General features: G+C 47.4%; 1 protein-coding gene across 1 annotated transcript in view; it reads left to right on the top strand.

The window, feature by feature from the left end:
* The window catches only part of LOC107125696 (ADAMTS-like protein 2), a 39008-nt gene that overhangs the window by 10732 nt on the left and 5951 nt on the right, over nucleotides 1–22325 (top strand). Inside the window, exons 3-14 of the mRNA XM_015429148.1 lie at nucleotides 1147–1222; nucleotides 2358–2460; nucleotides 4103–4248; nucleotides 6520–6643; nucleotides 7294–7374; nucleotides 9336–9511; nucleotides 10278–10521; nucleotides 13063–13486; nucleotides 14954–15060; nucleotides 16911–17037; nucleotides 17983–18196; nucleotides 19660–19815. Coding sequence (XP_015284634.1) covers nucleotides 1147–1222; nucleotides 2358–2460; nucleotides 4103–4248; nucleotides 6520–6643; nucleotides 7294–7374; nucleotides 9336–9511; nucleotides 10278–10521; nucleotides 13063–13486; nucleotides 14954–15060; nucleotides 16911–17037; nucleotides 17983–18196; nucleotides 19660–19815 — 1978 coding nt within the window. The remainder of the gene's footprint in view (nucleotides 1–1146; nucleotides 1223–2357; nucleotides 2461–4102; nucleotides 4249–6519; nucleotides 6644–7293; nucleotides 7375–9335; nucleotides 9512–10277; nucleotides 10522–13062; nucleotides 13487–14953; nucleotides 15061–16910; nucleotides 17038–17982; nucleotides 18197–19659; nucleotides 19816–22325) is intronic.

The following is a 22325-nucleotide window of genomic DNA, read 5'->3' as shown; positions in this document are numbered from 1 at the left end:
TCCTTCCTTCTTTCCTCCTTCTGTGGCCCAACTCTAGTAAGAAGGGGTTTAAACTTTAAACCCCTTCTCTTTTCGCTTCTCCCCCACCAGGGAAGGGAAGGGGAGGCTTTTGAAGATGCCTCCCCCCCTGCTTCCCCTTCTGACATCACTTCCGGTGACGTCAAGGGGCGTTGCATATGCTAATGAGCTATTATGCTAATAGCCTAGTAGCTCATTCATACCATATGCTAATGAGCTCCTGCAGCTCTTTTTCTACAAAAAGACCCCTGCATATCTCTCTGTCGTTCAGAACTGAGCCATACGGCCTTCAGAGCCACTTAAATATATATTCAGAAAGAGTCTCCTCATCCCAAAGCAGGCCAGAGAGGTAGGCCCGTTAGTGTTCGTTCTGTTGGAAAACTGAGCTCTTTTGGACTCTAGCATGTACTATGTGTCTTAAAGGAAAGCAGGCAGGCAGTATTTAATTTTTAAAATAAGCAATTGTCGATGTTCGTGTCTGTCTAGATCTCACAGCTTTTTTGCTCTGGAAGCCCTGAGTTTCTTTTCATCCCCAAGACATGGGAGTTTCCTTAATGCTAAAGGAGAGACACTTTGCACATATTCAGAGGCACACTCGTTTACCAGAGTTATGAACATATATGAAGCTGCCTTACCCTAAATCAGACCATTGGTCCATCACAATTAGTATTATCTATTCAGACTGATAGCAGCTCTCCAGGGTCTCAGGCAGAGGTCTTTTATGTCACCTACTGCCTGATCCTTTCAACTGGAGATGCCAGGGATTGAACCTGGGACCTTCTACATGCCAAGTAGAAGTTCTGCCACTGACCCACAGCTCCTCCCCAAAGTTATTCAAAGCCTGAGCTCTGAAGACAGGTGTCAGGACTTAGACCTTGGGAGTTCTGACACAGATGAAGTCCCGGTGTAAAAGAAACTCCCCACATCTAACCCAGTGTTGGAAAGGAATGCTTTTTTGTATAGTTCTACTGGAAAGGTGATAGAAAAGGGCAACTAGTTATTCTAGGATGTGGTGATGGGGCTTCATGCCATCTGTAGAAGGGGAGCTTTGGGGACCCTGGAGCAGAACCTTCAGGAAGATCAAACTCTCAGTCTGTCCATAAAAGCGTGTTCTTCTTTACCTTATAGACTACAGGCATCTCAGGGGACCAACAGTACCATGTGCCTGGGCCAGTCCAAGCATTACCAGTTGTGCCAGCAACAGGTAAGATGTGGTCTCAGACCTTGAAGAATTATGTGGTTTTTCTGGGTTGCTTCAAGCAGGAAGTCAAATAGAGTTCAAGCAGTGGCTGGTTATACTAAGAGGGACCTGAAATGCCTGCCCCCAGCTACCACTCCTTCCCTTCCGGTGCCAGCTCCACCCATTTTCTTTTCTTCCATCCTGCTGCCTCATGTCACTGCTCCATTTTTTACTCTGCTTCCCTCCCCCAGAAGCCATTTTGAATTGCTAGAGCAACCCAAAATGCTACCTCTGTCTCCCCCCCCCCAATCTCTTGTACTAGACATCACTTTGGGGGGGGGGGAATTAATTCCCAGATTTTATTTTAAACTATGTATTTTCTATCTGGTCTCTGTCTGTAGAACATAGCAATGGCAGGCCCCAGTGTGCAGATTTTTTGATCCACGTGGGGACCAGCTCCCAGCTATCAACTGTAAGGGTAAAGCAGCATTTGTATATTTGGACCTTGACAATCTCTAGTGGGAGCTGCCGGGAAGCAACACAGAGATGCTACTTGCACCTATGCTTCTTTACGCCAGTGTAACAGGAAGGCAAGGCAATAGCAGGAGTGGCTTCCTCTAGACAACAATAAATATCCTTAGAATATCTTTTACCAGAGACATCATTTTCCATATTTCCCTTATTCAGTGCAAGGAAATATGAGCCAGATTATTATTTCTCAAAACTTTTTGAACTTAAGAGAGCCAGTTTGGTGCAGTGGTTAAGAGCGTGGACTCTAATCTGGGAGAACTGGGTTTGATCCCCCACTCCTCCACATGCAGCTGCTGGGTGACCTTGGGCAAGCCACAGTTCTCTCAGAGCTGTTCTCTCAGAGCTCTCTCAGCCCTACCTACCTCACAGAGTGTCTGTTGTGGGGAGAGGAAGGAAGAAGACTGTAAACCGCTCTGAGACTCTGAGTGAAGGGCGGGGTATAAATCCAATCTCCTCCTCCTCCTTTATTTCCTTTTTTAAGTCTCCAAGGCACCATGTGTTTTCCCCACCCCTCTTAATTCTCATGACATTGTGATGTAGGTTAGGCAGAGAGAGAGAGAAGGAGGAGGAGGAGGAGGAAGAAGAAAGAAAGAAAATCAGAGGACAAGTATCTTTGTTTTCTTTTCAGCTTTGCCCTGCCAACACAGCCAGTTTCAAGCAGCATCAGTGTGCCAGTTTCAACGCCAAGGCCTTTGGGAAATACTACTACCACTGGATGCCACTTTACCCTGGTTTGTCTTTGCTGAATGATTCGGAAGAAGCTGTGGATCAAGGCATAAGGCAGTGCTTGCAAAACCTGGTGGAGATTAACGCCAACTAAGAGTAGCCAAGCCACTCTGTTGTAGCTTAGCCTAAACCATTATTCTGGTCCCTTAAACAGATTCATTGTTGCATATACTCAAGTCCACTTCATGAGATGCATGAAACGTTCTTCTCAGTTGGCAAATGGGTATACACATATGTAAATAAAACCGTGAGCTCCAAAAAATAAACCCTGCATTGTTCCTCCTAAATAGCCAAAGAAATTCTACAGTCTGGTTGTATTCAGAGATCACAATTTAAGTATGATTGAGGCGAAATGGGCACAATCCTGGTTTGTTGCCAGACTTGCATGCATGCCTTTTTGGGGTATACGCTTTGACTCTTGGGGTATATGTCTTTTGGGGGTATACAATTTGACTCCTGTGGTATATGCCTTTTGGGGGTATATACTTTGGTTCTTGTGGTATATGCCTTTTGATGGTATATGCTTTGACTCTTGGAGAATATGCCTTTTGGTGGTATAGGCTTTGACTCTTGGGGTATATGCCTTTTAGGGGTATACACTTTGACTCTTGAGGCATATGCCTTTTGGGGGTATATGCTTTGACTCTTGGGGTATATGCCTTTTGGGGATACACACTTTGACCCTTCAGAGCTTTAATTCTTGAAAGTTTATACCCTGAAAATCCTGTTGGCCTCTGAGGTGCTTAGCTAGTCATACATAACTAGACAAATTAGAGGGGTTTTTTCATATCTAACTAGACAAATTAGAGTATTTTTTTTTCTTCCCCACAAACCAGGAAGTCTTTGGTTGCCCAGGGCCAGGGGCTGCTTCTCTACCACGGTGTTCCTTTTCCCTTCAGTCTCATCAGTAACAATCACATACCAGTGAGGTAGCAGCAGTACCTTTTTAATTGCATCACTGACAACAGCCAGCTCATGAACTTCAGCCCCAATACATTACAAGAAGACCCACTTGCCAGTCGTCACTTACCTGGAGTCCGTCTGATCTCTAGTCTGCCTCCTAGGCATGGATCTCTACCCACAATCCTTCAGCCACTGCGTCTGCCTAGTACATCTTTTCCGCACCCTGACCTGGATGGCCCAGGCTAGCCCGATCTTGTCAGATCTTGGAAGCTAAGCAGTGTTGGCAGTCCCCAAATTGGCTAAGCCGGGTTGGCCTTGGCTAGTATTTGGATAGGCGACCTCCAAGGAATACCAGAGTTGTGACGCAGAGGCAGGCAATGGCAAACCGCCTCTGAAATGTCTCTTGCCTCAAAAACAAGTCTAGCTCGCCACCTAGTGGTGCATAACGCTAAAAGAGTTAGAACATCTGGCTGCCAGACAGTCTTAGGATCTCCTGACTATGCTACACTCAATGTTGTATGATAATTGTTATTAATCATTAGTCAACAATATACCTCAAGTGGTATATTCCTTATTGAATTACTAAGCCATTTTATACCTGTTAGCATTGGTTTGCATACGATTCCAGCAGAATCCACTGGAGTCCATTGATTCTCTAGAGAAGAGGCAATCAGGTCTCATATCCCTCTTCCTCTAACTGTCCCACATCTTCCCTATCTCAGTTTCTCCTGTGTTCTGCCATAGACGATTACACCAGCATCTCCAACAAACCATGCGACCTCCAATGCACCACCAGGGGTGGAGAGAGACAGCTCATGGCACGGGCCCAGGATGGCACTTCATGCAAAGACAGGACTTTCCAAGGGGTCTGCATTACTGGGAAGTGTGAGGTAATGCGAAGGAACCAAGGGCTGCTTATGTGGGATTTTGTCTTTGGTGTCCAGTGGTGCTAGGGTGTCATTAATGCTAGGGCAAGGAAACTTGACAAAATTTAATGAGTTTGGTGTAGTGGTTAGAAGCGCGGACTCTAATCTGGAAGAACTGGGTTTGATTCCCCACTCCTCCACATGCAGCTGCTGGTATGACCTTGGGTCAGTCACAAATCCTCTCAGAGCTGTTCTCTCAAGGGCAGTCCTTGAGAGAGCTCTCTCAGGCCCACCTACCTCACAGGGAGTCTGTTGTGGGGAGGGGAAGGGAAAGGAGACTGTAAGCCGCTCTGAGACTCCTTCGTGTAGTGAAGGGCGGGGTATACATCCAATCTCCTCTTCTTAATTATACCTCCACCTTTCTCTCCAGTAGGGACCGAAAGCAGCTTTCATCATTCTCCTGTCTCCCATTTTATCCTCAAAACAGCCACCCTATGAGGTAGTGTATGTTAAGAGTGTGTGTGACTTGTTCAAGGCCACCTGACAAGCTTCCATGGCAGAGTGGAGATCTGAACCCAGGTCTACCAGATCCTAGTCACTCTCTATCCACTATGCAGAAAGCAGCTTAAATCATTCTCCTGTCTCCCATTTTATCCTCAAAACAGCCACCCTATGAGGTAGTGTATGTTAAGAGTGTGTGTGACTTGTTCAAGGCCACCTGACAAGCTTCCATGGCAGAGTGGAGATCTGAACCCAGGTCTACCAGATCCTAGTCACTCTCTATCCACTATGCAACACTGGCTCTCCAGAACCCCTGGCCAGGGTTGTAGCATAGTTAAGAAAATCAGGCTAGCCTTGCTGGCTTAGACCAAAGGATTTGTCAAATCCAGCATCCCAGCATGGTGTAGTGGTTAAGAGTGGTGGACTGTAACCTGGAGAACCAGCCTTGATTTCCCCCTCCTCCACAGGAAGCCTGCTGGTTGACCTTGGGCCAGACACAGTTCTCTCTCTCTGAACTCTCTCAGCCCCACCTACCTCACAAGGTGCCTGTTGTGGGGAGAGGAAGGGAAGGTGATTGGAAGCCACCTTGTGACTCCTTAAGGTCGAGAAAAGCAGAGTATAACAACCAAGTCTTCTTCCGTCAGTGGCCAGCTAGAGTTTTCCAGGAAGCCCAAAAGCAGGACACAAAGACAGGAGTTCTCCCTTACTATTTAATCTTTTGCCAGCAACTAGTATTTAGAGGTATACTTCCCCTGTACATGGAAGTTCCATTTAGCAATCATGACTTCTTGTCACTGGTGGACATGTTTTCCCCCGTGAATTTACCCGATCCTTTTCAAAACCTCCTAAACTAGCAGCCATCCATTCACCTTAAGAACAGCAAATCTCTTAAATATTAGGTTATGTTTTTCTACTGCCTACCGTTGTTGTTAAGGTACCCAGAATTCCACTGTAGTGAAAGGCAGAGAAACATTTCTCTCTGTCCACTTTCTCCACCGTATATATAATTTCATAACTTTCCTGGCATGTCCCTCATCTAGGGTTGCCAACCTCCAGGTGGGACCTGGAGATCTTCTGCTTTTACAATTGATCTCCAGAGATCAGTTCCCCTGGAGAAAATGGCTGCTTTGGAGGGTGGAGTCTATGGTATTACACCCTGCTGAAGTCCCTCCCCAAACCCCACCCTCCCTAGGCTCCACCCACAATATCTCCAAGTATTTCCCAGCCCAGAGCTGGCGACCCTCCTCTCCTCCCACCTGCATGTGGCTCTTTCACACATGGTGTGTGGCTCCCGGCAGGGTGGCTGGGGAAGCTAAATAGCATTAGCAAACAAACACCATTGGACAAATAAATATCAGTATCTGCTTTTACTGCCTTTGTTATTATTTTTGGCAGTCTCGTTTAACGTTCATAAAAAAGGAAATCTGCGTATTTACCAGTAAAAATGTGTAATATTTGTTCATGTCTTACGGTTCTCAAACATCTGACGTTTATTCTATGTGGCTCTTACATCAAGCAAGTTTGGCCACCCCTGATAGAGACTAGGATGCCTGGTACAGCCCTCAGTGTTGACTGTGGGCAGGAGGGTAAAGGAGGGTTAAAAGGGAAGAGGGAAAATAGGGGCAGTTATATTTGGGCTTAGTTTTAATTGAGAAGGAGGACCGGAGACATTAAGGGCCAAAAACTTCATGAAAGAGATGGATTTTGAATGGGAGTTTGAGCAGCCTTTGTTGATTTGAGTTCACAGGGAAACTCTGAACTTTACTCTCGTGCTTGCCTCCTTTCCTTCCCTAGCCAATAGGATGCGATGGCAGCCTCTATTCTTCCCAGACGATGGATCGGTGCCGGGTGTGTGGAGGAGACGGGAGCACTTGCTACCGAGTCTCAGGCAGTTTCCGGAAAGGGATCTCACAGTTAGGTACACTCTGCTAACAGCATTGAGCTATTTCCTCCTCTGTGTCTTGGTGTGACCCTGCTGGTTTCACGTTCTGACCAGTCACATTGCAAACAAGCCCCCTGGGGCTGCAGAAAGGCCTGTCTCCAAAACCTCCTCTCTCTCTTCTAAACCCTGGGAAAGAAACAGAAGCCAAGGCCAAACCTAAGCTTGCTGCCTGACTTGAGGTTTTAAGGATGACGGGCTTCTGAGCACTGTCAGGCCCACCTGCTGTGTTTGTGCAGGGAAATCACGGGACTGAACTAATGATTTTGTTACTCTGAAGGCAGAACTACTCCTGAAGGCATGCAATAGTCATTTCTTGTAAGGGAAATGTGTACTACAGAAGAGTGGCAGGCAAGGAAAGGGTTAAGCCTGTGCATAAGCTCCAAATCACAAGGGGTGGTGCATCCCTGTGTTTATGTGCATGCGCGCACTTAATCTTTTCCTTGTCTGCCACTTTTCCATAGCATATAGATGTGCTCACACTCGTGGTTTGACTCTGTTTTACGTTTACAAACACACCGATCTAGAACTCCTGTAAAGAAACTGAAGCCAGGAAACCGCTTCACAGATACATGCCCCCATCTGATTTGGGTTTTCTGATCAATATTTTTTTAATTCCCCTTTCTCAGGGTATGTATTTATCACTAACATCCCAGCTGGTGCTACAGACATTCTTATAATCGAGCGAAGGAAAACTGAAAACATCTTGGGTAAGCAGTGGAAAAGAATACTCCCTTGGGGCAAATTTGTCCCGGCAGTGGAAAGGAGGAAGCATCATGGTGTTAGTGATAGGGTGAGCATCCTAAGGAGCATTCACAAGACCACACTCTGATTTCTGGACCACTCCACTCAGAGAGGATATCACCCGTTTGACTTCAGGGGCATTAGAGACGCTTAAGGTATTGCAGTTATGGAATCCAAGAACCAGGAGCTCTTAAGCACCACAGATTAACTGCTTTTGAAGGTGCTTTTTAGCCAGAGGGACTTTTTAAGGGAACGTTTTTACTCTATCCATTTCTCAGTTCAAACACATTCTCTAGTAAGAAAGTGGCAGGGGAGGAAAGGATTAAGGTATCTCTCCCTGTGCTTTGGTAAAGCAACTCTGGCGGCTAAATTTGGCGAAGGGGGGGGAAAGCAGTTTAAAGTAAAAGTGGAAGAAACTGTAATGTGGGGGAAGTGTGTGTGTGAGTGTGTAGAGTACAGGGGGCTTTTTGTAGAAAAAGCCCAGCAGGAACTCATTAGCATAATAGGCCACACCCAACAGCAGGAACTCATTAGCATATTAGGCCACACCCCTGACAGCACAGCTCATTAGGCCGCACCCCCATGTTACCAAAAGTGTGGTCATCCAGCCACACCCACCTTTTGCTTCTTATTCTGTTTACCTTGCTTGTTGTCAAAACCCAGGGCTTTTTTTGTAGCAGGAACTCCTTTGCATGTTAGGCCACACACCCCTAATGTAGCCAATTCCAATGAGTTTCTGCTGTTGGGTGTGGCCTATTATGCTAATGAGTTCCTGCTGGGCATGGCCAACTCAGGAGCCAGCCGGAACTCCGTTCCTGCCCAAAAAAAGCCCTGGTAGAGTATATTTGTGAAGCACAGTCAATCTGTACTAGGGATATAACCCACATATATGCTCTCTGGAGCAATGGCGGATTTGTATGTGCAAAATGCCATCCAGTTAACATCTGACTATGGCATTTTCAAGACAAGAGTGCCAGAGCTGGTTTGTCATTGCCTTCCTATGCATAGTGACCCTGGTATGCTTTGGTTGTCTCATCCAAATACTAACTGGGGCCAACCCTGCTTAGCTTCTGAGGTCTGACGAGATTGGGCTAGCCTGGGCCACCTAGGTCAGGGCAATGGCGGATAAACAGAGTCGCAAGCTGTGCAGCACTTTAACAATAACAGCTGGGTGACCTAGGGTCAGTCACAGTTCTCTCAGAGCTCTCTCAGCCCCGCCTACCTCACAGGGTGTCTGTTGTGGGGAGAAGACAGGAAGGAGTGTCATGGGCTGGGGTGCCAGTCAAAGGAAATCCAGAACAGACCAAGGTCAGGTGCCAAGAAGACAGTGCAAAGTCCAAAGCCAAGCCAAGGTCAGGAGCCAGAAACACAGAGCTAAGTCCAAAATCACTAACCAGAAACATAGTCCAAAGCCAAGCCAGGGTCAGGAGCCAGGAACACAGAGCCAAGTCCAAAGGTCTAGGTGCAAGAGCCGAGCCAAAGTGGATGCAAGCAGTACGAAGCTGACTCGTTGCTTACTGCCCAGAGTGTGGAGTTAAATGCTGTTACCAATTAGCCAGCTGCACGATCGGCCAGGCTCCTGTTAGAACTCTGGGCTAGCTGAGCATCTCCCCTGTAGCCTGGCCTCTCTTCGCCTGGTTGCTAAGTTTTGCCACAGTCGCTCCCTTAAACAAGTCACATGTGGGGGTGAGTCAGGAGGACTTTCAGCTTGCAGTTCTTCCTGCTTATCTGAGCCAGGTGTGAAGATTGCTGTTACAGGCACTTGCTAGCTATCCTCCTCTGCTGCTTCAGAGGGGCCAGCTGTGGTTTCTGTAGGTTCTGTCAGATCATCTTCATCCATGCCCATGACAAGGAGATTGCAAGCCGCTCTGAGACTCAGAGTGAAGGGCAGGGCATAAACCCAATTCTTCTTCTTCTTCCTTTCTAGCACTAGCTGATGAATCGGGGCACTTCTTCTTCAATGGGAACTCTGTCATCGATAACCCACAGAACTTCAGGGTGGCTGGCACAGTGTTCAAATACCGTCGGCCTTCCAATCTCCACTCTGACAGCCTGGAGTATATTATTGCCCAGGGTCCCACCAATCAGTCTCTGAATGCCATGGTAGGTAAGAGAGTCTGTATGATCTGATCGCTTTGTTACCTGTCCCCATTTTGTGGGCCCCAAAACTGCCTACAAAGAGTCAAGAGGATCCTGAGTGTCCGGTCCTTAACCTAGGTTGAGGTAAAGTTCCCAGGTTGGCTTCCGGTGAACTGAAGTTGCTCAAATCCCAGGCTTAGTTGGTTGCTTGACCGGTCTGTGAGCTTCCAGCGCAGGCTGCTGAGAAGGGCTGAGTAGGCCAGCAGGTCTAACAAGGACCACAGCAGTCCAGAAGGTCAATGCTTTGTGTCTCCAAAGTCATTCTTGGATTGTGCCATCCATAATGGGGATTTATAGGCGAGCTTTAAAAGGGGATTAGATAGATTCATGGAGGATAAGTCTTTCAGTAGCTATTAGCCTTGGTGACTGAGGGGAGCCTCCACACTTAGAGGCACTAAGCCTCTGAATCCCAGTGCCAGGAGACAACATTAGGGAAAGGCCTCGGCCTCCATGCCCTGTTGTTGGCCATCCAGAGAAACTGGTTGGCCACTATGTGAGACAGGATGCTGGACTAGATGGACCATTGGTCTGATCCATCAGGGCTCTTCTTATGGATGTATAAGCAAACAGTTTTGGATGGGGACAGAGTGGCACCTTCAGAGAAGTCTTATTGGAGGAATCTTTTTTGTGGTTGGGGTAAAGCTGGATCCCAACACAATGGTGTCTGATGTAGAAGTATTAGTTCTAGTGCATTAAAGAGATGTTGCTTTTCTTTCCTTGTTGAACCCAGTACTATAACTTTAATGGGAAAATGCCCTATGTGACATATGACTACACAGTGCCACGGACACGATCACCAGCTCTTCAGACTGTCCCTCCGGCCATCAAAATGCCTCTTTACCTTCGTCTGCCAGAGCCCAGCCACAACCACCAAGACGCAATCCCATCCATTTCCCAAGATTTCAACGCCACTTGGATCTCACTTGCACCAGATGATCTTGGGGAGCGTTTCCCACAAGGGGAAGGACATGGCGGTATGGCCTTCGGCAGCCAGAACTTCTTTCCAAGCAACTCCACGACATCAGGCAGAGACTGGGGCTGGAAACATGGGGAAGAGGGGGAAAGTTTTAGCTTCCAAGTCCAACGACTCTACCACACTAATGGAGCTGATGAGGCTGAAGAAGTGGGAATAGGCAGAGAAACAGATTTGGGTTCGTATGTTTTCTTGCTGGTTTGTTTTCCTAAGCATGGGCAACATTGGATGCCTTCCAGTCTAACATGAAGCTGCACTTGCTGCAGCAGTACGTCTAGAAAATTCAAAACCTATACTGAGATTATGTAGCCATCCTTCTTTATGCACCCTTTCTGTGTGTGTGTGGGGGGGTCATTGGGAAATCGGAATTTTCTTTGTCCGTGAGTAGGGCAGTAACAAGGGACCAGGTGTAGGTAGATGAAGAGCAGCAGAACTTTTGCATATAAATGGAGACCATGAAAGAGAAGCAAGCAGCAATACTATCTGAAATATTAATATACTAGAAATAAGGCCCGTTGTGGAAATAAATACAACGAGATCTAGAAAGAGGCTCTGGGAGAGTGCTCTGGCTTTGGGCAAACAGTGTCAGTCTGCTTTTAAAACATGAATCTGGGACCTGCACACCACCAGAATACAGCAGGTTCCATATGCAACTGACATTCCAACTGCCTTGCGGGGGGGGGGAGTTTGAGGTGTGGAATGGAGTGAAGTCCAGTCAGCTTCCATATGCAAAAGACCAGGTTGTCGCAGCAGTTGTGGTGTGGGCGGGACCCGGGCTTTGCCTTCTGATTGGTGGCGATATATGCTGAGGAGCAGGGCCATCAGCCATACACTAAGGGAGTGCATTTTAGAATTAGAACTTTGGCACCCACTATTCAATTATATATAAGGAGAGATACTTTTGGATGTAAACATTTTGAAAATTCAAAAGTTGAGATCCAGTTAATTGGAGTCCTTGCCATAAAATGTAAGCACTGATGACACCCACATTGATACTACCTCCTGCCTCATCAGTTTGAGCAAAGATTTGGGGAGGGGGGGGTTGCTCATTAAGGGTGTTAACTATCTTAGCAAAATGTGGGACTCTCCACCCACTGGTGCCGAAAGAAAGTTTTGTTAGTCGTGCCACACGGCTCCTGTTCATTGTTTGCATGCACATCTGTTCACCAAAATCTGAAATTAACCCTAAGTTGTCAGCATTTCCCCCATAAATGATGAAATGTTATTTGAAATACAAATATTAAAAAAATTACATATGCTCAGCTTCACAATTTAAGAAACCGAATTGTATTTTGCATTCTTAATGGGCTGTTTTGTGAATTCTGAAATGGTTTCTCTGGACCTTGCTTGTGCATTTTCAGATTTATCTCCACAGTAATTTTAAAAACAGTGTTCCAATTTAGTATGTTTGATATTAGATTACACAGAAGCAGTGAACCTGTGAGGACTTACAGGGGGGCATCTCATTTCTCCTGTATTCCTCTACCTGCACTACTTTCTCCCCCCCCCCCCCCCCCCGGTAGCCCTTACAGTTAGGGTTGCCAGTTCTTACCTGGCTGCCAGCAGGAGTGCTTCTGGCGTGCACGCTGCAATTACATCACCCGGAAATGACATCACTGCACTGGACACGTCGTGCAGTGGACACTTTAGCATTTGGGCCAAAAAAACCCTATGGTCACCATAGAGTTTTAACCCAAATGCTAGAGCGTCCCCTGCGCGACATGCCCAGTGTGATGACGTCACCTCTGGGTGACGTCATCACACCTGTCTCATCAGGTGCAACATGGATCTTTGGGTGCAGGGCTCTCTCCGCTGGCCAGCTGGTCATCAGCAGACTGGGGGCCCCAAAAGTGGGGGAATCCCCTGCCCCTATTGGGGGGATGGCAACTCAACTTACAGCTTCTCCCCTTCCCTGCTTCCTAATATACTTCCATTACACAAACACACCAACTGCTCCCCCAATCTTTAGCTTTCCTTCCTTCTCTCCTCTTTGGATGCTGCTCCCATTTTTAGTCTCTCCCACCCAGCAAACTACGTTTTAATGTTCTCCTCCATTTCAGCGTCTCCTTCTTATCTCCTTAGAAAGTTTTGCAATCCTGTTGCGGTTTACTAGCAACCCCTCAAATGTCCATTGAGATCTCGGAACATAGTCTTGCAAGACCACAGTGGATATTCATTTGCTAAAGCTACAGATGTTGCTTCTGTGTTTTTCTTAAACTTCCCAATGTATGATTTCAGATTTTTCTGCAAAGCAAGGACTTCCTTCAGCTTTGTAGGGAAAAACCTCCCTTGTCTGTCCCTGGCCCCATTGCATAGATTTTTTGATTCACACTCTAAGGTCTGGTACAGAATTAGCTGTAATGATGATAGAATTGCCAATACATTCCGTCCTGTAAGAACAGCTTTGCAAATATGTGTTGTTAAATTATTATTAATTTGGAGGAAAAGGCTTTTAGTTGGAAAGGTGATCAACTGATGGAACAGTTAGTGATGGAACAGTTTCCAGAACACCTCTGGCTCACTGTCATTTGTTTCCTTTTAGCCCTCAGACTCAACCAGATCACAATCAGTACAGCCGTCCCTCACGGAGCAGCCAGGCCTGATCTCCTAGAGACTGGCAGGATCGGGCCCTCCAGGCTGCGACTCTTCAAGAAACTGTGTCTTCGAGACCCACGAAATGCTGCTTTTTGTAGGGAATTGCAATACCTATTGGTCAAGCTGGGAAGGAAGAATTCAACAGTGGGGTTTTGGAATGACCCTTTAGTGGAATGGCCAGAAGGGCTGCGCAAACGGCCAGCAAATGAGAACTTTCTAGAGAGCACGAATGCAGAGGTGTATGCACTGGATGAGGCAACAAATGACACTGTGGTGGTGACATCTTCCAAACCTAGTTCCAAGTCCAGCCTTCATACCAGCCTTGGAAACGAACAACTGTCAGAACCTCTGCAGTCCCCTGGTCCTGAAAGGTAAGGTAGGAACACATCCTGTAGGGAATAATGTCAAGCTGACCTCCTAGGGGGCAGGATAGATTTAGCAGTAGGTCACCGTGGAAGACCGGCTTCCTCTCAGCTTCATAGTTTGGATGACAGACAGACATACCAGCAAATTGAATTCAGGAATTCCCCTCTTCCATGTTTCAGGCAGATTGTTTACCTTTTCATTTTTTTAAAAAAAGTACTATTCATACATTTATCCCTCAGAGTCTAGAACTTCTCCAGGGACTGATTTATTTCTTGTGGGAACCTATTGTATTTCAGCCTGCTGAATGAGGATTAGTAGTCTAAAGCGGCTGTTCCCAACCTTTTTGGTATGTTGACCCACGAGTCCAGATTTACTTGATATGGTGACCCATCCAAGGCTGGCCCGAGGTTTTTTGGTGCCCCAGGCAAACTATGACCTTGGCACCCATCTGTGGCAGCTTTCCATTTTCTACAGTGGCCGACCAGATGTTGTTGAGAAACCAACAAGCATCCCACAAAGGGTGCAGCTGCCCTCACTATGAACCCCAAGCGAGTGGCATTACGACATACACAGTTTTTACATCTGGAGGTTACCTTCCAGCCTTTTGACCACCCTCTCGGTCATCATTATATCCCCCCCCCCCCCCCGAGATTCTAAGAAACTCACTCTAGTTACCTTTGGGACACATTTTACTTGATCAGCAAGTATATGCAGTGAAGGGAAAATAGCAACTAATATATGACATGGAAGGTACTTTAGTTGCTGTAGATTTTCTGGGATGTGTGACTGTGGTCTTGGCATTGTAGAACCTGACGTTTCGCCAGGTTCTACAATGCCAAGACCACGGCCACACATCCCGGAAAATCTACAGCAACTAATGAACTCCTTCGACAACATATGGAAGGTACTGTTTCCAGAGTCAGATCTTGGTTTCCAAGATAGAAAAGAAAGGAATGGAAAGGGCAGGTCAGGGGGCAGCTGTTAGGGAAGGGTTGCCTGCAACCCACTCTCAGCGGCTTTATGACCCACTTCTGGGTTCCAGCCCATAGGTTGGGAAACCCCAGTCTAAAGCATCGCTTCGTTAAGAGATTCACTAAGCACCTGACTTTTTGTCACACTCTAGGTTGTTGGGGAAGGCTATAGTAACATCAGAGGACCCTTCCTGTCTCCTAAGCAGTGTTCCCTCTAAGCTGAGTTAGTGTGAGCTAGCTCACAGTTTTTTAGCCTCTGGCTCACCCTTTTTTGTCTCAGCTCAGGAAGGATGGCTCCAGAGCAAACTAATTTATGCAGTAGCCAAATTGCTCACTCAGAATTTTAATCCCAGTAGCTCACAAAGTAGAATTTTTGCTCACAAGACTCCATAGCTTAGAGGGAACATCGCTCCTGAGTAACCAGGAATGGCTAGCAAAACCTCTGTTGCTCACATCGGATTGTTCATCTGTGAGTTACTGTGTGCTCTTTATCTTCTGCAGCAATGACTTTGAGCTGAACCCCCTTGGCCACGAGGACATCAGCCTGGCTGACATGTATCGCTGGAAAGTGTCGGTCTATGCTCCTTGCAGCTCCACGTGCACCTCGGGTAATTTTACCTGGCATGGGATATTGGTGAGAAGGGGTAGCCTCAAAAACAGGGCACCGGCACGGCAGACTCTGGTGTACACCAGTGTATTTGCTGCCTGTATCTTTAAACCATTTGTGCCCTCTTCATACACAGTATCCTGAAACTGCACTTTATTCAGAGTCAGGCGACTGGTTCACTTAGCCCCGTGTTGCCTGCAATGACTGGCAGCAGCTTGTTAAGGGCTCGGGCAGTGGTCAGCTGTTGAACCGTTAACATTCTATATACAGGCAGTGTGACTGACAGTCCCATTACATTCTTGGGCACTGTTTGAGAGAGCCAGTTTGGTGTAGCGGTTAGGAGCACGGACTCCAATCTGGGAGGATTAGTTTTGATTCCCCGCTCCTCCACATGCAGCTGCTGGCGTGGCCTTGGGTCAGTTACAAGTTCTTTCAGAGCTGTTCTCTCAAGAGCAGTCCTCGAAAGAGCTCTCTCAGCCCCACCTACCTCACAGGCAACGTTCCCTCTAAGCTCTGGAGTGTTGTGAGCAAAAATTCTTCTTTGTGAGCGACTGGCATGAAAGTTATGAGCGAGGGATCTGGCTCCTGCATCAATTAGTTTGCTCTGGAGCCATCCTTCCTGAGCAAAGACAAAAAAGTGCGAGCCAGAGGCTAAAAAACTGTGAGCTAGCTCGCACTAACTCAGCTTAGAGGGAACACTGCTCACAGGGTGTCTGTTGTGGGGAGGGGAAGGGAAGGAGATTGTAAGCCACACTGAGACTCCTTCGGGCAGTGAAGGGCGGGGTATAAATCCAATCTCTTCCTCCTCCTCCTCCTCCTCCTTCTTTGCGTCCGTATGTGTACCCTTCAGCTGCCTAGGAACATTTCACCTGCTGCAGTGCGCCCATGGTTTATTATTACTGGCTTGTATCTTCCCACACCCTAGCCTGGATGGTCCTGCCTAGCCTCATCTTGGAAGCCAAGCAGGTTTGGCCCTGATTAATTCTTGAATGGGAGACATCTTTGGAACGGTTCTTGAATGGATAGACCAGGCCAGCCTGATCTCATCAGATCTCGGAAGCTAAGCAGGGTCGTCCTGGGCTAGTATTTGGAAGGGCGACCTCCAAGGAAGACCAGGGTCATGATGCAGAGGCAGGCAATGGCCAAGCACCTCTGAACCTTCTGTTGCCTCAGAAGCAAGTCTAGCTCACCACCTAGTGGTTCATAACGCTAAACAGTAAACAATCTTAGCCTCTCCTGGCTATACTGCACACACTGCCATACGATAATCAGGGCTCTTTTTGTAGCAGGAACTCCTTTGCATATTAGGCCACACCCCCTAATGTAGCCAATCCTCCAAGAGCTTACAGAGCTCTTCTTACAGGAGCTACTGTAAGCTCTTGGAGGATTGGCTACATTAGGGGTGTGTCACTTAATATACAAATGAGTACCTGCTACAAAAAGAGCCCTGAATTATTAGACCACCAAGGAAGTCCAGGGTTGTTAAACAGAGGCAGGCAACTCTGCCTTGAAAACCCTACTGGGTCATCATACGTTAGCTGCAACTTGATGGCACTTTCCACCACCCTCCTCCACTGCTCAGCCGAGTTGGATGCCTTTCTCTCACCCAAGGAGCTTTCCTCCAAGTGGTAAGATGCAAGCCATGATTATTTAAATGTATAGCAAACAGGACCTCACCTGGATAACCCAGACTAGCCTGTTCTCGTCAGATCTCAGAAGCTAAGCAGGTTCAGCCCTGGTTAGTACTTGGATGGGAGACCCCCGAGGATGTCCAGGGTTGCCGTGCAGAGGCTGCTAGTGGACATGGAACGCATTTCGACTGGGAGGAATTGCTTTTTGGTGTCTTCTTAGGGATCAGTACCTCCTATGCCCTGTGCATCCGCTATGATGGCATAGAAGTGGAAGAAGCTTACTGTGATGCACTGACTCGTCCGGAGCCCACTCATGAGTTCTGCGCAGGTCGAGACTGTCAGCCCAGGTAAGTGGAATTAGCCAGCTGCTAGATCATCATCCAAAAACAGTTTTGTGTTTGTTTTGTTTTAATGTTTTAATATCAGGCCTGCGGCTTGAGGCTGCTAAAGATAGTTGATGTGTTTATAACTTTTTTAATGTCCTTTTATTAATTTTTTGCTAATTAAGTATATTTTTATGCTATCCTTCCTTCAGGGAGTTTCAGGCTGAGTACCTGCTTCTCCTCTCCTCCATTCTATCCTCACAACAAGGGCTAGGAACATTTATGGAAACTAGAAAGGGTTGTGAGATTTTTTTTTTTTTAAGTCTGCATTGAATTTGAAAGGAGACAAAAGCAGTATTTAATTAATCGACCAATAGTTATCTCTCAGAGTCTTGGGTGGGAGATACATTTGAGCAGGGCTATTTTTGGGCAGGAACGCACAGGAACGGAGTTCCGGCTGGCTCCCGAGTTGGCCACGCCCAGCAGGAACTCATTAGCATAATAGGCCACACCCAACAGCAGAAACTCATTAGGATTGGCTACATTAGGGGTGTGTGGCCTAACATGCAAAGAAGTTCCTGCTACCAAAAAAGGCCCTGGGTTTTGACAACAAACAAGGTAAACAGAATAAGAAGCAAAAGGTTGGTGTGGCTGGACAACCACACTTCTGGTAACATGTGGGTGTGGCCTAATATGCTAATGAGTGGTGCTGTCAGGGTGTGGCCCAATATGCTAAAGAGTTTCTGCAATTGGGTGTGGCCTATTATGCTAATGAGTTCCTGCTGGGCTTTTTCTACAAAAAAAAGCCCTGCATTTGAGTGTGAATAGTATAAGGACCCTCATGTGGCTGAGGGAAAGCGCCCCCCCCCCGTTAAGATGCCATCTTGGATAATTCCCCTGCTCTGTCCTTCAGGTTACCTCACACTAAGCCATGTTTTGTCTTCCTTTATCTTGCCCCCCCCCCCGAAGGTGGGAGACCAGCCGGTGGAGTGAGTGTTCCAGGACCTGCGGTGAAGGCTATCAGTACCGAACAGTGCGCTGTTGGAAGATGCTGGCTCCAGGTTTTGATAGCTCTGTTTACGATGACCTTTGTGAGTCAGCTGGGCTGGCCAGGCCCATGGAAAGGAAATCGTGCGTGAACAAACCCTGTGGGCCACAGTGGGAGCTGTCTGAGTGGTCTGAGGTATGTGGTTCTTTGGCAGCGTTTGGCAAAAGAATGAGCCACGCCATGAGGGTGGGGAAATGGTGAGGTAAGTAGCAGCCATGGCGGGGTGGTGGTGGTGGAGGAGCTGAATTGTATCAGGACCAAGCTGTTTAACCCTCCCCTCACACTCATTTCCCCACAATAAATTCTGTCCTTCTATTGGCCCTGATGAGGAAATCTGTGGAGTGTCGTTTAGGGTTTTCAGATCCAGGTTGGGAAGCCCCTGGAGATCTGGGGGAGGGCAGGGACCTCAGTGGGGTATGGTGCCATAGAGTCCACCCTCCAGAGTGTCCATTTTCTCCAGGGGAACTGGTCTCTCTTTCCAGGGGGGTTGCTGTTTTGGCCCCTGTTGCCTTGATAGGTCTGTGGAGAGCCTTGTTGGGGGGAGAGAGAAAGATGCCAAGCCAGACAAGTGTGAAAAAGGAACCGGTACTGTACCAGATTGTATGGTCACAAAAATAGCCCTGCATGGCATAGAGTAACAAAAGTTACACTCCTTCTTCCCATGTTCTTCTAATGTTTCACCAACTGAGGCTTTTTCTGCCATCACCTCATTTTGAAAGCCATGAAACTTTCCGTGTTGAAAAGACGGCTGAGTTTTGAGACAAACTGCAGGTGTACATCTCTCTTCATATAAAACTTGGGCACAGCAGTTACCTATATGAAGAGCCTGCCTTCTCACGACTGACCCACCATGTTTTGACACTTGAGGCAAAAAAAAAACCCCAGCTCACTTCCCATAATAATCAAATCTTACTCAAACTCTTAAGCAGTGGCTTCTTTGTGCCCCATGACGGGGACGGCCCTGTAAGGAATGCAAGCAGGGTTATTTTTGGGCAGGAACGCACAGGAACGGAGTTCCGGCTGGCTTCCAAGTTGGCCACGCCCAGCAGGAACTCATTAGCATAATAGGCCACACACCCAACAGCAGAAACTCTAGGATTGGCTACATTAGGGGTGTGTGGCCTAACATGCAAAGGAGTTCCTGCTACAAAAAAGCCCTGGGTTTGGACAACAAACAAGGTAAACAGAATAAGAAGCAAAAGGTGGGTGTGGCTGGATGAGCACACTTCTGGTAACGTGGGGGAGTGGCCTAATATGCCAATGAGCTGTGCTGCCAGGGGTGTGGCCTAATATGCTAATGAGTTTCTGCTGTTGGGTGTGACCTATTATGCTAATGAGTTCCTGCTGGGCTTTTTCTACCAAAAAAAGCCCTGAATGTAAGTATGAACTGGCCCTAAGTTAACATGAAGCACTCTCATTAGTCACCTCAGGATGATGAGCTCTATTTCCTGAGCAGGATGAGGGGAAATGGTGATCCCATAATTTATTCATGACAGAAGTGCCTTGCCCATAATATAAAAATATTCTTCCCTCAGTTTTTCCATTTTTTTTGCTCCCTTTTCTCCATTGCGCCTTCTTTTCTGTTTCTGACTTCACAGTGTTCTGCTCGGTGTGGCAGCTCAGGGACCATGAAGAGGGAGGTGCGCTGCTCAATAGAGCCACATCTGTGCAATGAGTCACTGAGGCCTGTCAGTGAGAAGGACTGCTCAGGCCCTCCCTGTGACCGTCAGTGGACTGCTTCTGACTGGGGACCAGTGAGTCCAAATGCTTTGCTGTGTTACATTGTAGAGGAAAACTGAATTGGGGGGGGGGGCAGAGAGGGTTATAAGTTTGTCGTTTATGGAAACTCGTACCTTCTTCTAAAATCTGGTATATAAAAGTCAGTTCCCAAATTTTCTCTGAAACTTACGGTGGGTATGTTTCTTAGCTATCCTATGCTGCTTTTAATACTTTGCCTCCTTCTGCTCCTGATCCATGCTCTTTTCTTATAACATGTCAGGGAAATAAATCATGCCTCGAAACAGGGTCCAGGCATTTTTTAATGAATCAGGTCTTAGGTTCTCTTGAGCTGACTTACTTTCTGTGCGTGTGGCCCCAAATCGAGGCAAACAACACCCCCCCCCAACCATGACGACTGAGGAGGGACATGATTGAGGTTTATAAGATTATGCATGGGAAAGAGCAGGTAGAGAAAGAGGTACTTTTCTCCCTTTCTCACAATACAAGAACTCGTGGGCACTCCATGAAATTGCTGAGCGGTCGGGTTAGAACAGATAAAAGGAAGTACTTCTTCACCCAAAGAGTGATTAACACTTGGAATTCACTGCCACAGGAAGTGGTGGCGGCTACAAGCATGGACGGCTTCAAAAGGGAATTAGATAGGCATATGGAGCAGAGGTCCATCAGTGGCTATTAGCCACAAGGTATAGATAGGGACTCTGGGGCAAGTGATGCTCTGTCATCTTGGTACTTGGGGGGGTCAACAGTGGGAGGGCTTCTAATGTCCTGGCCCCACTGGTGGACCTCCTGATGGCACCTGGTATTTTTGGCCACTGTGTGATACAGAGTGTTGGACTGGATGGGCCTTTGGCCTGATCCAACATTGGCATCTCTTATGTTCTTATGAAGAGTCAGGAAAAGCATGCAGAATGAAGCTGAAGCCTTACCCCCACACACACACACACATACACACACGCTGTGATTCTCCCCTGTAGTATTTTAAAAACCAGTTTCCCACATCTGTTCTCTGACCATGGGGAAAGCAAGTCAGATTGGGAGAACCTGGACCTGACTTAATAGGACAATAAAAAGTAGCATCTAGCTCAGTCTTTACTCTGTGTGCTACTATGGCAGCTGCGGGCAGAAGTACCTGTTGATCTGATTTCTGGCGTCCTACAGCATCATCGCTGCAGATGGTTGGAGGGAGGTACTGCAGCTACTAGTTCAGCCGGGATCAGCTGATACAGGGAACCAGGGGTCATTTCGTAGAAAAAGAGGTGCAGGAGCTCATTAGCATAACTTATTAGCATAACTTGTTTGCATATGCCACACCCCCTGACATCACCCGAAATGTGTCAGAAGGCAACACCCACCGCTCAGGCTCCACTGGACTGTTTTGGATTGCTGGCTATTGGGGGTGTGTGTGCAGATCTGTCCTTGCAGAGGAGGGAGAGCTTGTACCTGAATAAAACGTGGCCTTAAAGGTGCCACTGGACTGTTGTGGATTGCTAGCTATGGGGGGGGGAGCGCATAGATCTGCCCTCACAGAGGAGGTAGAGCTTGTACCTGAAGGCGGAGGGGGGCCCTCTGCAACTTACCTGGCTGCTTCTTGCTCCTTGTGGCCCAACTGAGGGCTGCTGGGAGCAGGGGGCGGGGCTTGTTGCAAGTGCCCACCCCCTGGGCTCCTTACTGCCGGAGCTCCGCTCCTGTGTGCTCCCACAGAAAATGACCCCTGCAGGGAACCAACAGGATCTCTTGTGTACCTTCTGGTGCAGGCCGGGCTCTTTGGCTGCCTGCTGAGCTGCTCACTATCTGCCTGCTTCTAAACCACCAGCCCTGATGCTCCCGTGGTTTGTGGCCATGAACACAAAACAAGGAAGCTGTGTGAGCGAATGACTGTGGGATACAGCGGGAGGCCTGTTGGAGCGCTGTTAATGGTGAGCCTACCCGTGGGCTAGCAGAGGGAGAAACAGATACAGTGACGTTTCTTCCGTTAGTAGTGGAAATTCCTGTCAAGTCATACCTGACTTATGGTGACCCCCTCATGGGGCTGTCAAGGCAAGAGATGACCGAAGGTGGTCTGCCATTGCCTACCTCTGCATAGGAACCCTGGACTTCCTCGCTGCTCTTCCAAGTACTAACCAGGGCCAACCTTGATTAGCTTCGGATACCTGATGACATTGGGCTAGCCTGGGCTTCAACTCTTGAGTTACTGTGAAAGAGTGACCCATATATTTTAATACTTTTTGTGTTAGTGGGAAGTTATTGGGGGGGTGTAAAAAAGAGACATCAATATGAAGATCGAGGGCAGCAAAACCACATAACCTCTGCCCTATTGAATGGGATGAGAAATGTATTAATAAATTTAAAAATTACATACAGCAGAAAGGGTAGACATATAATGGCTTGGATCCTACCCTTTTCTTCCATTTCCACTGTGCTGTGTTGCAGTGGAGTGGGTTCCACCCGTGGTGGGTGTTTTCTGTACATGCAAGACACAGCATCTTGCAGTGAGAAGAAAGCATCTGGAACAGGAGGAGTACAG

The sequence above is a fragment of the Gekko japonicus genome, unplaced genomic scaffold (genome assembly GCF_001447785.1).
Source record: "Gekko japonicus isolate JY-2015 unplaced genomic scaffold, Gekko_japonicus_V1.1 scaffold2450, whole genome shotgun sequence".
NCBI lineage: Eukaryota > Metazoa > Chordata > Lepidosauria > Squamata > Gekkonidae > Gekko > Gekko japonicus.
Note: the sequence above shows the minus strand (reverse complement) of the source record. Positions and strands in the feature narration are given on the sequence as shown.